Source organism: Pundamilia nyererei, unplaced genomic scaffold (genome assembly GCF_000239375.1).
Source record: "Pundamilia nyererei isolate P.nyererei 1_Seehausen unplaced genomic scaffold, PunNye1.0 scaffold00018, whole genome shotgun sequence".
NCBI lineage: Eukaryota > Metazoa > Chordata > Actinopteri > Cichliformes > Cichlidae > Pundamilia > Pundamilia nyererei.
The window spans coordinates 4,495,361-4,507,496 of record NW_005187419.1 but is presented as its reverse complement, the minus strand read 5'-3'; the positions used below and the strand labels follow the sequence as shown (position 1 = coordinate 4,507,496).

At 38.7% G+C, this 12,136-nt stretch overlaps 1 protein-coding gene across 1 annotated transcript; it reads right to left on the bottom strand.

Moving 5' to 3' along the window:
• Window positions 1-349: 349 nt before the first annotated feature.
• Window positions 350-9,324, bottom strand: ccdc47 (coiled-coil domain containing 47). Its single transcript, XM_005726227.1, has 13 exons — window positions 9,192-9,324; window positions 6,412-6,704; window positions 6,212-6,313; window positions 3,597-3,771; window positions 3,370-3,491; window positions 3,218-3,283; window positions 3,001-3,102; window positions 2,721-2,831; window positions 2,511-2,596; window positions 2,379-2,437; window positions 2,170-2,279; window positions 1,928-2,095; window positions 350-1,061 (listed from the first exon to the last, which is right to left on the bottom strand). The coding sequence occupies exons 1-13, from the start codon at window positions 9,241-9,243 to the stop codon at window positions 981-983; spliced, it is 1,527 nt and encodes a 508-aa protein (XP_005726284.1). The 5' UTR covers window positions 9,244-9,324; the 3' UTR covers window positions 350-980.
• Window positions 9,325-12,136: the final 2,812 nt, after the last annotated feature.

Genomic DNA, 12,136 nt, shown 5'->3' with positions numbered 1-12,136 from the left:
TCATTAAACAAACATCTGTCACACTTAAAAAAAGAAAAGAAAAAAGGAACTAACATTTTACCAAAGACAAGGATTAAATTATTTTAGCTGACAAAATGACAAGTCTATTTCTGCACTTCATTTCTCCAGATTCAGTAAACTATTAAACACCTTCATGATTACAAATGACTTCCAGCCTCACAGGACTATAATATTTCAGCCTGTTAAGACACGACCATGCTGATGTTACCAAATGTAGCTCAGACTGCTGACGGAGTCTACTAGTTAAATTTAGCACTAAGCCCCACCCGTATTCTGGTGCCCATTTTATCCCTTCACTCTTTCAACAACTACCACCCAAAGAAGTATATCAATTTAATAGTGAGAGACTATTTTATTACCCACACACCACACTAACACCCATAACCAGCTGCCTTGTCATTTACCATTAAAAACAAAGTTTTCCAACAGACTCCAGTACATTTTATTGTTTGCTCAGATAAAGATTAGAAACAACTTGCAAGAAATCAACCACATTGCATATATAAATTAAAACATCCTTGACAGTATCATTTATTATATTAATGCTAATATATATCCAATGAAACCACAGCAATCCTTTTATTCCTTTAAAAAAATGTGTCTGAGTATTACCAAATAGCGTATTCCTTCCCTGCAAATTAAGGTTAAAAAGCTCAGTGAGCTACGCAACGTTCATGAAATTCAGGGAAAAATCTTGGCGTGAGAAGTGGTGACAGATTCAATGGTGAAAAAAAAGTCCTCATATTCACTCACAGTTTTTAAGATTTAGCCACTGACATGGATCAGGTGGTGATACAAACAGCTAAGCTCGACACATCCAGAGGTGCAGAACGTCTGTTTGAAGCTTTGAGCGACTTGTAAGGAAGAGCTGTGGACGTGGTGAGACAAGCTGGAAGAAAACGGTCTGAGCTGAGCACTGCTTTTATGTGTGCTTGTATCCTCATCCCTGTGGTGATGTTTCACATGGCTTTGACTTTGATCTGCTTCATCTTCATCTGCTTCTTCTCAATCTTCTTCTGCTCACGCCGCTGGGCAGCTTCCTGAAAATGTCACATGAGAGAGTTGAATTTTGCAGATTTTGCACACTTGCTGTCTTGCTAAGGTATAAGTGTCTTAATTAAAAGTGTTGTGACACCCCAACACCATCAATGTACATTATAACTGATAATATTAGTCACTTGAACTGAAGATATCTAAAAGATATTCAAAGCCGATTGCATTCAGAGATGGACTTGCAGCAGTCAATTGCTGATCATGAAACTCCCTCAACGTCTGGCCACTTTTGATTGCAGATGTTGCCTGATGGGAGGCAACCCATCTCAAACTCAGGCTAACTGCAATCACTCAGATTGCTGTTATTTCCAAACTTTCACCAATCTGATTTACAATAACAGACAGTTAGTTTGAAAACATGTTGCAACCAGTCATTAGGTCATGCTTTTTATCACACTTGCATACCAGAACACCAAATGGACAAGGTCCAGACTTCTTGTCACACTGCTGCTTATTGTCTTTGCTCCCAAGCGCAAAATCTATTAGTTTTCCCTCGTACAGAGCTTTTTCCGTCTGTGCCACCAAGGCTTTGGAGCAGATTACCACTCCAGCTCTGTTTATCTGACTCTGTGGAGTCTTCTTCTCACGGTCTTCATTTATGTTTTTTAAGTTCTTTTTTTAAAACATGGTTCTCTGTTGATATTGTCTTTTAATTGTGTCCGGCACTTTGTGTGTTTTTTGTCTATGAAAAGTGGTATATAAATATTTTAGTTACTCACTTACTAGTGGGTTTTACCATGTTTGGTCAGTTTTTCCTTTTTCTTTTAGCTAAAGCCATCTGCACATTTACTGCATACCATACTGTATCATATCATTTTGAGTGTATTCAGTCTGAAAAGTTCTTGTTGCAGACCTCCAGACGACGTTGTCTCTCAGGGTCCTCTTCATTCATGATCCTCTCCTTCTCGGCTCTCTTCTTCTCCTCCCGCCGTGTTTGGGCTGCCTCCTGACGCTGAGCGTGAGTCTGCTTCAGGAAGTTCTCTTCCACACGGGCACGGTTTTTATCAGCTTTCTGTTTGCCCTAAACATACAAGAATGATTAAAAAAAGAAGCTAAAACATTAAAACACTGCAATAGTGGGTGCACTGTACACACCTCTCTGTTCAGACGAAGCTTCTTGACTTTATCGATGCTGTAGATCACCATGTTCATGAGAGGAAGCAGAGCGTCCATGTCTTTGGGAGAGGTGTTGCCCATGCCAGGCACTGAATATAAAAACATAAAATATATTAAAATAAACACCAGTGAAATCAAATTAGGTTTAATGACGATGTCCAAGACAGTAGCAGAAATGACATGCTCACCATTAAATGTAAACAGCAGTGTCTTCTTGGTCTCAGGCAGCTTTAAGGGCTGACCCTCCCTGAAGCATCAAATAAATCCATCAGTAGACAGAAATTCTTAACTATAATCTGAAAAAGTAAATGATTACTTACTCTTGCATAACTTTTGGACCAGAAAATTGGTCCGAGAAATGGATGGACTCAATCTTATCAGCATGATTGGTGATATAATGTACCATCTTAAATGACAAAAAAAAGGGAGGCAACACAGAGTTTTAATGACAGCAACAGATTTAAAGAGAGTATTCTCAGAATATTCAGTCTCTTTTATGACACCACTTTGATATGAGAGCCAGACTTCACCTTGTTGTCCATCACACCATCCGTAACCTCGCCCATCTCACTAAGAATAGCCAGGGAGTCTGGGAGCCCATACTTGGCTCCAGACTTTGGCTTATCACCACAGAACTCACTCTGAGGAAAAAGAGATAAAAAAAATAAAAGAATACATAAAAACAAGGCTTTTATTTTAATATTAATGCATAGCTGGTAAAAATTCAAAGAATTCAGACTACGCAAGTCAGTATTTGCATAAAAACAGTGAATTTCAAAATTGCATGTCCAATTTGAGGAGGAAACTCACCAAGTCCTGCATCTCCTTCTGAAGCCGGGCCATGGCCTTCTTGGTGCCCACAGCAAATACAAAAGTATCCATGTCCTCATCATTAAGAGTCACTTTGACTTGCTGCAAAAAAACCCCAAAACAAAATAACAACAAAAACCAACCCACAGACGCGGCTGGTTAGAAAGTGTATCTGCAGCAATATACAGCGGAGAGAAAAGAAAAAGTGAAAACGTACCACTTGGTCACAGGCGGGCCTCATCATCCTGGCCAAAACGTTAAGCAGGTCCTGCCTCTTAAGAAACTTTAAAAGACAATAAAAACATGAGATACATGTAGCATACATATATCTAATACTCATACTTGTATATCAGAACACATTGCCCACACCTTGAGTTGGATCAGCATGCCTTCACAGCACACACGTCCAGAGCACCAGAGGTTGTAGATGTGCTCATTTTCCTGGTTCAGCTTCCCAGTGCTTACCGCTTCTTTACTGGTGCCATCATCACCTACAAAGTGTCAACAGTTAACCTCATGCTAACCATTAACACTAAATACAAGGAAGCAGATCTAGCCTGTTGAGTAATCTTTCTGGCAGTGTGGAAAGAACTCACCCACTAGTGCAAAGTTGCTTTCAAGAAGCTCCCTGTGCGAGTTAAACCAGGCCTGAGCCAGGCGACTGTTTTTGTTCTTTCCAATGATGTAGTTCATGATATAGGCCAGCAGGCCCGTCACCATCAGGATCTCCATGTAGTAACTCTCCCAGCTGTTCTGGAGATGTGCAGGAACCTGCAGAGAAGCAAACAGCCAAGAGTATGGCAGCTCAGTCAGGAATGAAGATTAAATTTAAAGAAAAAAAAAAAAGACAATAAAGATTAATTTATAATTTCTCACTCTAAGGCCTGTTTTTATTATCCTTGTTTTTAATGTAAACATTTAACAGCATCTTTAATAAAATTAGAAGATTTTAAATTAAAGGTTTATTACACTTCACTACAAAATGACTCCTAAAAGTACCTGGAAGCCTCACTGATCTTGAAGTGAGTCAAAGGTTTTTGCAGGTGGTCCTTCCTTAGGATCATTATTAGCCTGCAGCTGTTTGCTAATACATTGTGCCATTTGGTTGTTGCTTTTGTTTCCCCAGTGATGTTGCGCTGTTCTTCCCTAGGTGGATTAGTTCATTGCTGCCTGGGGCTCTTGTTGCCCCCATCTACACCCACAGGCATGCTGTGGGCCAGCGGGGACTGACTGCAGCCCTGGAAAGACTGGTTTACAGTCAAAAAACACTTGCTAGTCTGAGCCTAATGATTACAGAATGACCTTGTGTCTTCCAACACATCCACTTGTTCAGCCGTACATGTTTTATTTAAATTAATCTGTCCTTAAACTTTAAATTTAATTTTTTAGTTCAATAACTACATGAGGCTTGTTTATTAAAATAATGATTAAATGTGATTTTTTTCCCTGAATTACTGAAGTTTGTGTTTGTTTTTTTAAGATGTTCTGAACTATTAAACAATGGCAATTTTTAAAAACAAAAACAATCTTCAGGTTGAAAACTTGGTTGATTTCTTTTTGACTGTAACATCATGGGGATATTACAGGTTGCTACTTTTGTTCTGGAATGACTGTACTGTTTCTAAATAACCCCAAACCTGGTTTGACATTTCTGAGATCGGTCATTCCTTTGCAGACATACACAGACACCACTGTGTATGAAACAGGTGAATAACAGCCAGGGTATCAGTCTGACTAACTTAGTAATCTAGCTCAAATCAGTGCAACTCTGAGACTATTTTACTCAATAGACTGATGAGGAGGGCAAGCTCTGTCCTGGCCAGTCCCTTAGACTCCATAGAGGTGGTGAGAGGAGGATTATGGTCGATGTACAGCTCCTCTCTCTCCCCCTGCATGAGAATGTGGAGGCCCTGAGCAGCTCCTTGAGCATTAGATGGTTACAGCCATTGTGTAGGACAGAGCACCATAGCTCCTTCCTCCTGACAGCAGTTTGATGGTACAATTCACACACATAATAGGGTGTGTTACATGTGCTAAAACTCAGTCCAGATCAAAAGTTTAAGACCAACTTGAAAAATGTAAAAAAAATAATAATAATTTAAAAACAATCCACATTCAAAAGGTAAAGTTTTTTTTGCCTTTGCCATCAGAACGTCATGACAGTGACTACCTGACAGAAAATTACAATGAATCCACATTTGGCCTTTTAAAGGCATGTGGTCCTAAACTTTTGATCAGCTGTAAAACAGCCTGTTTCAGTTTAAGAGTTGTTTTCAATAAATTGCATGCTCGAAAAAAAATGTTTAGTGTCACTCCCATTTCTTCGTGTTGGATGCTGAAGCTCTACTTGGAACCTTGTTAAGATCCAACAATACAAAATATGTTTTTTTTCCACATTTTTCAAGCGGCCTTAAACTTTTGATCGGGACTGTATGAGTGTATACACCATCACTCCCACTGCACTTTATGTACACATAAAAATAAAATCTGAGTGTATTTTACTGGATAAAGCAACCTTTAATATACAGTACAAATTACTCTTGTGCAGTATTTTGGCTTTTGTTATTTTTTAATTTGTACACAGTCGTTTCTTTCCATTTCTAAACGTATAATATTGATTTTTCTTTCTTCTTTGTGCTGCTGTATCATGTAAATTCCCTCAGTGTGGGATTATTAAAGTTGATGTCTGTGTCTTTAGGATTGACCGAGTTTTATGACTGGCATAAACCTTTTCTGAACTGCTGATCTTTCTGTATTATAAGACATCATGTTTAGTGTTTTTGTTTTTTAACATATGATAATGATCATTGATTAGTATTGATGGCAGAACAAGTTCCCCTGTGGAAGGTTTTGCTACACCACATCTAGGCAGAGTTCTCTTTCATCTATGCATTCATTTGGACACTTCACTTATATGACTAGCAATAGATATCCAAGTCATCATCCCCATTTTACTTGTTTGAAGTCTGCTTGAAGTCCACAGACTGGAGAGCATGTCAAGCTGTTGCACAATAATGTAAACTCTCCACATATAAATGGAGAATTTATGTGTGGTCAAATTAGTGATCTGCATGGACCCTTGCACTCACAGTCCTATTTCTCAGGAGTAAGTGGACTCACAAACATGCAAAGTATATTTAAGGATTAGGAATGCTCCACTCACTATGCCAGACTTGCTTTTTAGGAGATTTCAGCAGTAAACCCGGCTTACCGTGTGGATTATCAGGGGGTCTTTCATGGAGTGTCCAGTCTTCTCCATGTCTCCAATCCCCTCAAACTCCTCCTGGTCATATTTGCTGTATATATCTTGATCCTAGTAAAATACGAAAACAAAATAAATCAAAACAAACATGATTTAGTATGAAAACTGTGTTCAAATACTGAGACGTAAAGAGTTAGAAGGTAATGAACCTGTGTGTCTGGGTCTTCAAAACCATCCTGTCCATCCTCCAGCTCCACTGTGGCTTCATCTTCATCCTCATCCGGCTGCAAGGATGGTGAAGCCCGAGGCGGAGGGGCGGTTTCTGCTTCAGCTGCTGAATCATCGGTCATGTCCTCAAACTCGGCAAAGTCATTGTCATCGAAGTCTGCTAGGTCCTCTCCATCGTCAAAATCATCATTGTAACGCCCCCTGGAGACGGGGATGGCCAAGAGGAGCAGCAGAGCAGGTATCAGGAGGAGATAGAGGCTTTGCATGGTGGGACCTGCATCAGAGAGAATGTTGATGCGACAAACAGGAAAATAAGGGTTAACATTAAAGCCACTTATGTCACCTTATTTGTAAATACTCAAAGAGTATTGTGTAACTTCATTTAACAGAAATCTGTGCATTTTTCTTTAATCATTGTCCATTTTATAAAACCAGCTCCGGTGAAAAGCCAAATTTTTATACGCAAAATCTTTTGTTAATGTAGAAAAGAATGATATCTGCAGGATGTGAAAGATATAATAGATGGGTGTGGGAAGCACAACCTCTGCGTGGGGAAGATAAAGAAGTTGGTCTTGGACTTCAGGAAGAGGAGCAATACTCTATCTCCCTTTTCATCAGAGGAGGAGCTGTAGAAACAGTCCACAGCTTCAAATACATCTGGGAACACATTTCCAGGGACATGACGTGGAACAGTAGCACCTGCAGCATCATTAGGAACACCTACCAGTGACTTCATTTCCTCAAGAGGCTGAGGCAGGTTGGCCTCAACACCCCATCACCACCTGGTATGCTGCTGAGAAGAAGCCGCTGCAGAGCATAGTGGAAGCTGCCCAGATCATTTGTAGCTCCCTCCCCTTCATGGTCTGTATTATGAGGGATCCCACCCACCCACTGACCCAGCCTATAAACTGTTATGACACCCTGCCCTCCACTCAGGCAGAAGACTGTTTAGCATCAACACCAAAACCCAAAAACTGTAAGCTCCATACATCACTAACTACACTTACAGTGCTATGCTTTTAACATATTTTGGTAAAAGCTTTATTAGTGATACGCTTATAAGTTATAATGCTGGTTTACTCTTAAGGATAGCTTGATGTTATGCATTGAGCTGGTTCTCAGGACAGATTTGGTTTTTCATGTGGAAACATGCAAAAGAAAGAAATCTTCCCCCTGATATCTACTGCTATGTAAATATGCAGGTTTCCAAGCAAACAACAACAACAAAATAAAATAGGTCATTTGCACAGTTCTGCCTGCCGTGAATGATTTACACAAAAGAGATAACCTGATTTTGTTTTTGTTTTGTTTTTTTAATTCTTTCTCTGTGAGAAATAAACTGAACTGTGGCTTTAGGGAAATTTTACAACCTCGAAGTGTACCATATCCTCAACCGGATACTAAATATTTTAAAGTTTAACTCTCTCTTTCTCTTACTCCACCCAACAGAAGAACATAAGGCCACTTACTTGAGAACTTTAGAGTTAAGATATAAAGACAGACATACTGAAGCATAGAAAATAAAACCATAACACTAATTATAACCACCTAGGACCATTCCCATCCACACCCACTAAGAGACAAGGGTCATACTTCTTTTGGCTACTCCCTTTAGGGGTTGACATCTGCCCCCTTCACTACATCTATGAACCAGTCAAGTCCCTACTCTCACATCTACAGTCCTGCCTTTCCTTCTCTTGCAGTCTCCTAATATTCCTTCCCTCTCTCCTCTTCCTTTGTTTTCAGCCAACAGTAACGCAGTTTCCACTGGCACCCCAATCTGGTATGGAAATCTCATTCTTTATGACCAGCGTGTTTGAGAACTATATCGATGAGATCGGACATTAAATATTTATGTGGTTGTTGTACTATACATTAAAAATTGATAACTGCATATAACAACATATTATAAGGAACAATATTTTTGGACAGGTGTGGTAAAGTAATTATTGACGAGTGTATAGTTCATCAAGTTAATGATGCCAAAGACAGAGCTGCAACAACAAAGAAAATACAAGATAAGCAGAAAAAGATCCACTAACTTACTAGGATTCAGCAACACTTGACCACAGGAACTTACATATGCGTCTTACGTTTAGCAGATCTTTAACCCAAAGACTGAAGTATTAATCTAAAACCACCATCTTTCTTTGAGATTAAACTCTAAGGAAGTTTAATCTCGTCACACAGTGGGATATTAAGGTGACAAATTCCCAAAGAGGAAGCGCTCCCAGTATAGCGACAGAAACCAGAAAGGACTAATGAAAAAAAAGTACCTTTAATTGTCGCATCTCCGTTTTATCATTAAAGAAAACTTATAAAACTACACCTTCAGACGTCTGTAGACACACATGCCAGCCGGGAGTAACTTAAGCAGCTTCAATCCTATGAGCTTTCTTTAGCTCAAGTAACTTTTAGCCACCGACCCAATCTCTGCTAAACACTCGCTAACAGCTAAAACAGAGATTTAAGTCTTTGACTTTTTAGTGACATTTGTGTTAAAACTATAAATGCGGCCTTATCTAGTAATGGCTATATAATTAAAGCATAAACAGTATTAATATCACCCAACCCATCCCCCCCGCCGCCCAGCTTTCACTCACTCATTAACCGCTAGCAAATCTGACATTAGCATGCTAACGGTAGCTAACTAGCATGACAGCACGTCTCTAACAACACCGCTTACGATTTGAGGAAAACAAAACTTCCTTTTCGTTTAAAATAAGCCCACTTATCATAAACTAGTGAATAAACAGCTCACCTGAAGTCGACCTGTTACGGTAAAAGTAGTGCTCGTGTAGATTAAATAGCATGAACTGCCCTTGTGGTGACGGTACACCTGAAAATCAAGAAAAACCTTTCAAAATTAAAGTATCGCGACCGGATGTGGTGGATTTGTTTCTGTACATTTCCAAAATGAAACTTTTATTTTGATTGTTAAAACCGGAAGTGTTTACATGTCTACATTAAGGTCTATCGACACTGCCGCTCCCTGGCGGACACAGCGCGCAACTACAGTTACACTTAAAACCTGAGTTGTCATACACCACATGTTAATCTTAACGATATTTCTCGTTTACCGTCAATCTTAACGGATTCAATAAGACGCTCTTATTTCTAAACGATAAAAAAGTAAATCAAATAAACAAATAGATATATAAACATAAAATATATAATATAAAACATAAAAACATCAGATCCTCAGATAATATGGCAAGAGTAATTTATATTTGCATGCAGGCTTTTGTACCTAAAAAGACTAGTTAAAAAAAAACTCCTTTAATTTACAGTCGTCGAAACACAGTCCCATTCGTTCAGTTATTTTGGTAAAAGTTTGTGTTAAAGTGACAACTTACAACATATCAATACTTATCAGTTAAGTATAATCAACATAACAATGAGGCTTTTGTTTTACTCGAGTTGTTCTTTGCATATGGTTACTTTGCAAATTTCTCCAAGGGAACCCAAATTGCCAGCAGCAGCCCTGAATGTGAGACTTTCAGAAAGCTAGAGCTACTTCTAAACCTGCAGGTTTTGTGCCTCAAATATATCCCTTTTCGTTGCTCCAGATGTGGGGAGGCAGATGAACGTTCGAGGTGGCATCGTCCCCTTCTTATGTGCTCAAATGTGCGTTTGCATTACATTCTTTTTTCTACTTGCCTTTGTTTATACATAAGTGTTAGTTGTTCTTGGATTGTTCCAGGAAGGGTTATCTTTTTGTCAATAAAATCCATGTTAATGATTGAAGCAATGTCTCTTGTCTTATAAGTAAAATAAACATCTACAAACTGCTCAGACACAACATAATCAAGAATTAACATAATCTTGATGTAATTATAATCAGGGGTTTTGTTTAATAAGGGTTCTTTGGGTGTTTTGTGACAGATAAAACCCACAATCTTACAGGGAGCACACTTAATTCAAACTGAAAGTCCAGTAAATATTCAGGAAAATATTCAGGAAATATTCAGGATGTTAAATTACACTTAAAATCTAAATTAACATGTGATATTGTGTAAAATTAACAATAAATTGTAATTATGAAGCCATTCTCTAGTTTTTTGACACATTTTAAAAGATAAATCAAATTATTTTGTGCTGTATAATGTAGATATATTCAAATATAATTGAATATACAACTTTTTACATCAAATAATGTTATTTAACCCAACTGTTAACTGTATATTTCTGTAAATTTAAGCATTATTATTCATATTGCCACATTCATTGACCTTGCGTATAGGTAATTTCATTGTTTAATCACATTAAAATGTTCCTAATTTAATGTTTAAAAGCACTCGGAAAAGGCAAAATCCCATGTAAAATTAGTGCAACAAACTCTATTTTCATTACTGAAAATAACTGTATTTTTATGAGAAAGTTATTTTCTGTTATTTTACGGTATTACTTTGGCGCCCCAGCGGGGGGTGCTTAGAAATGACTGAAAGATTGGCTCTGTTTTGAGCTTTGTTCAAAAAAGAATGACTTCATATGGAGAAGAATATATATCACATATATAGGACACCTTAAACTAGTTTTTTAATAAAGCAGCAAGGCAGAACAAAGTCGGGGCTGTATCAAGACATGCGGACTAAGCCCTAATTCAACCAGACCCAGAACTGATCTGGAATTAAAACAGGACTACAACAGTTCAAAATCAGGACTATTGGAGGGGTGCTTTATGGAGCTTCAGGTCCTTGAAGGGAATAAATGCCCTTTTAGATGCCTATCTATCTCCGAAAACGTTAGAGCACTTATGCAAGCAACACATTGCGAGCAAGTGCAAAAACTGAGCGAGAGGGGCTGCTATTGTGTATGTGTATGGATAATAGCAAACACTGAAATAAATTTATGCACGCAGCAATGAATTCTGTTCACTCAAATTTAGCTTTTCTTCGCTCAAAATAAATTTCTCCTCAAAATGCAATACTTGCACCTGCAAAAATTTTCTATGTGCGCTCACTTTTCTTTACGTGCGCTCAGAATAGTGGCACAAAAATAACGCCATAGATGCCAGCCCAGCATTTTCCTTCATCACCACGAAGGAAAACAGTCTGTGGTGGTCTCAGTTTGGTGATTTTTGTGTCACAGGTTTACGTGCTTAATACAGGGACCTCCAGAGCCTTTTTAACAGCGCTGCGGACCTAGGGGGGCAGTATTGTGGAAATGACAGTCTTCACTAGTGGGGATAGTTACAACGCTTTCTCCGTTATGAATTAACATGTTTTTATTGAATATTTGAAGAACCAGCAAAAAACCCCAGAAACTCTTTTAGAGGACAAAGTTAGAGATAGAAACGACAAGGAGCTGGTGCATCTAGTACAGGTAGAGCTGCTGCAAAAACCCACAGAGCTCAGCAGCCAGCGCAACAAATTCTGGATCCTTGGCTTTTAGTTAGCAGTTAGCATTAGCAGCACATCCTGCGTCCTATGTGAAAGGACCTTTATGCTGCGCACTGTGGCTCACAGCAATGGTCCCGGGTCAGCCCTGACTTTGTGTTAAACTAATCCTAAAGTAATAATGGTATTTCTAAACACTGATATACCACGACTTTATCTTTTCAACAGCTACTGAAAGTTAGGGGACCTAGCTTCTGTCGGATATTTACATAGAGATCCTCCAGCTTCATTCAAACTGTATTACCCTTCAAGGACCTGCAGTTCTGCAATTGGATAGTTAAATTTGTGACTGACATGACATTGGCCA

What these genes read in the sequence shown, in the direction of transcription:
- ccdc47 (XM_005726227.1), bottom strand. Translation starts at nt 9,243, where the DNA reads ATGCTATTTAATCTACACGAGCACTACTTTTACCGTAACAGGTCGACT. An exon ending in CCGTAACAGGTCGACTTCAG is followed by an intron (nt 6,705 to 9,191) that starts GTGAGCTGTTTA and finishes TCTCTGATGCAG; the next exon opens with GTCCCACCATGCAAAGCCTC. An exon ending in AAGCAACTTTGCACTAGTGG is followed by an intron (nt 3,492 to 3,596) that starts GTGAGTTCTTTC and finishes GACACTTTGTAG; the next exon opens with GTGATGATGGCACCAGTAAA.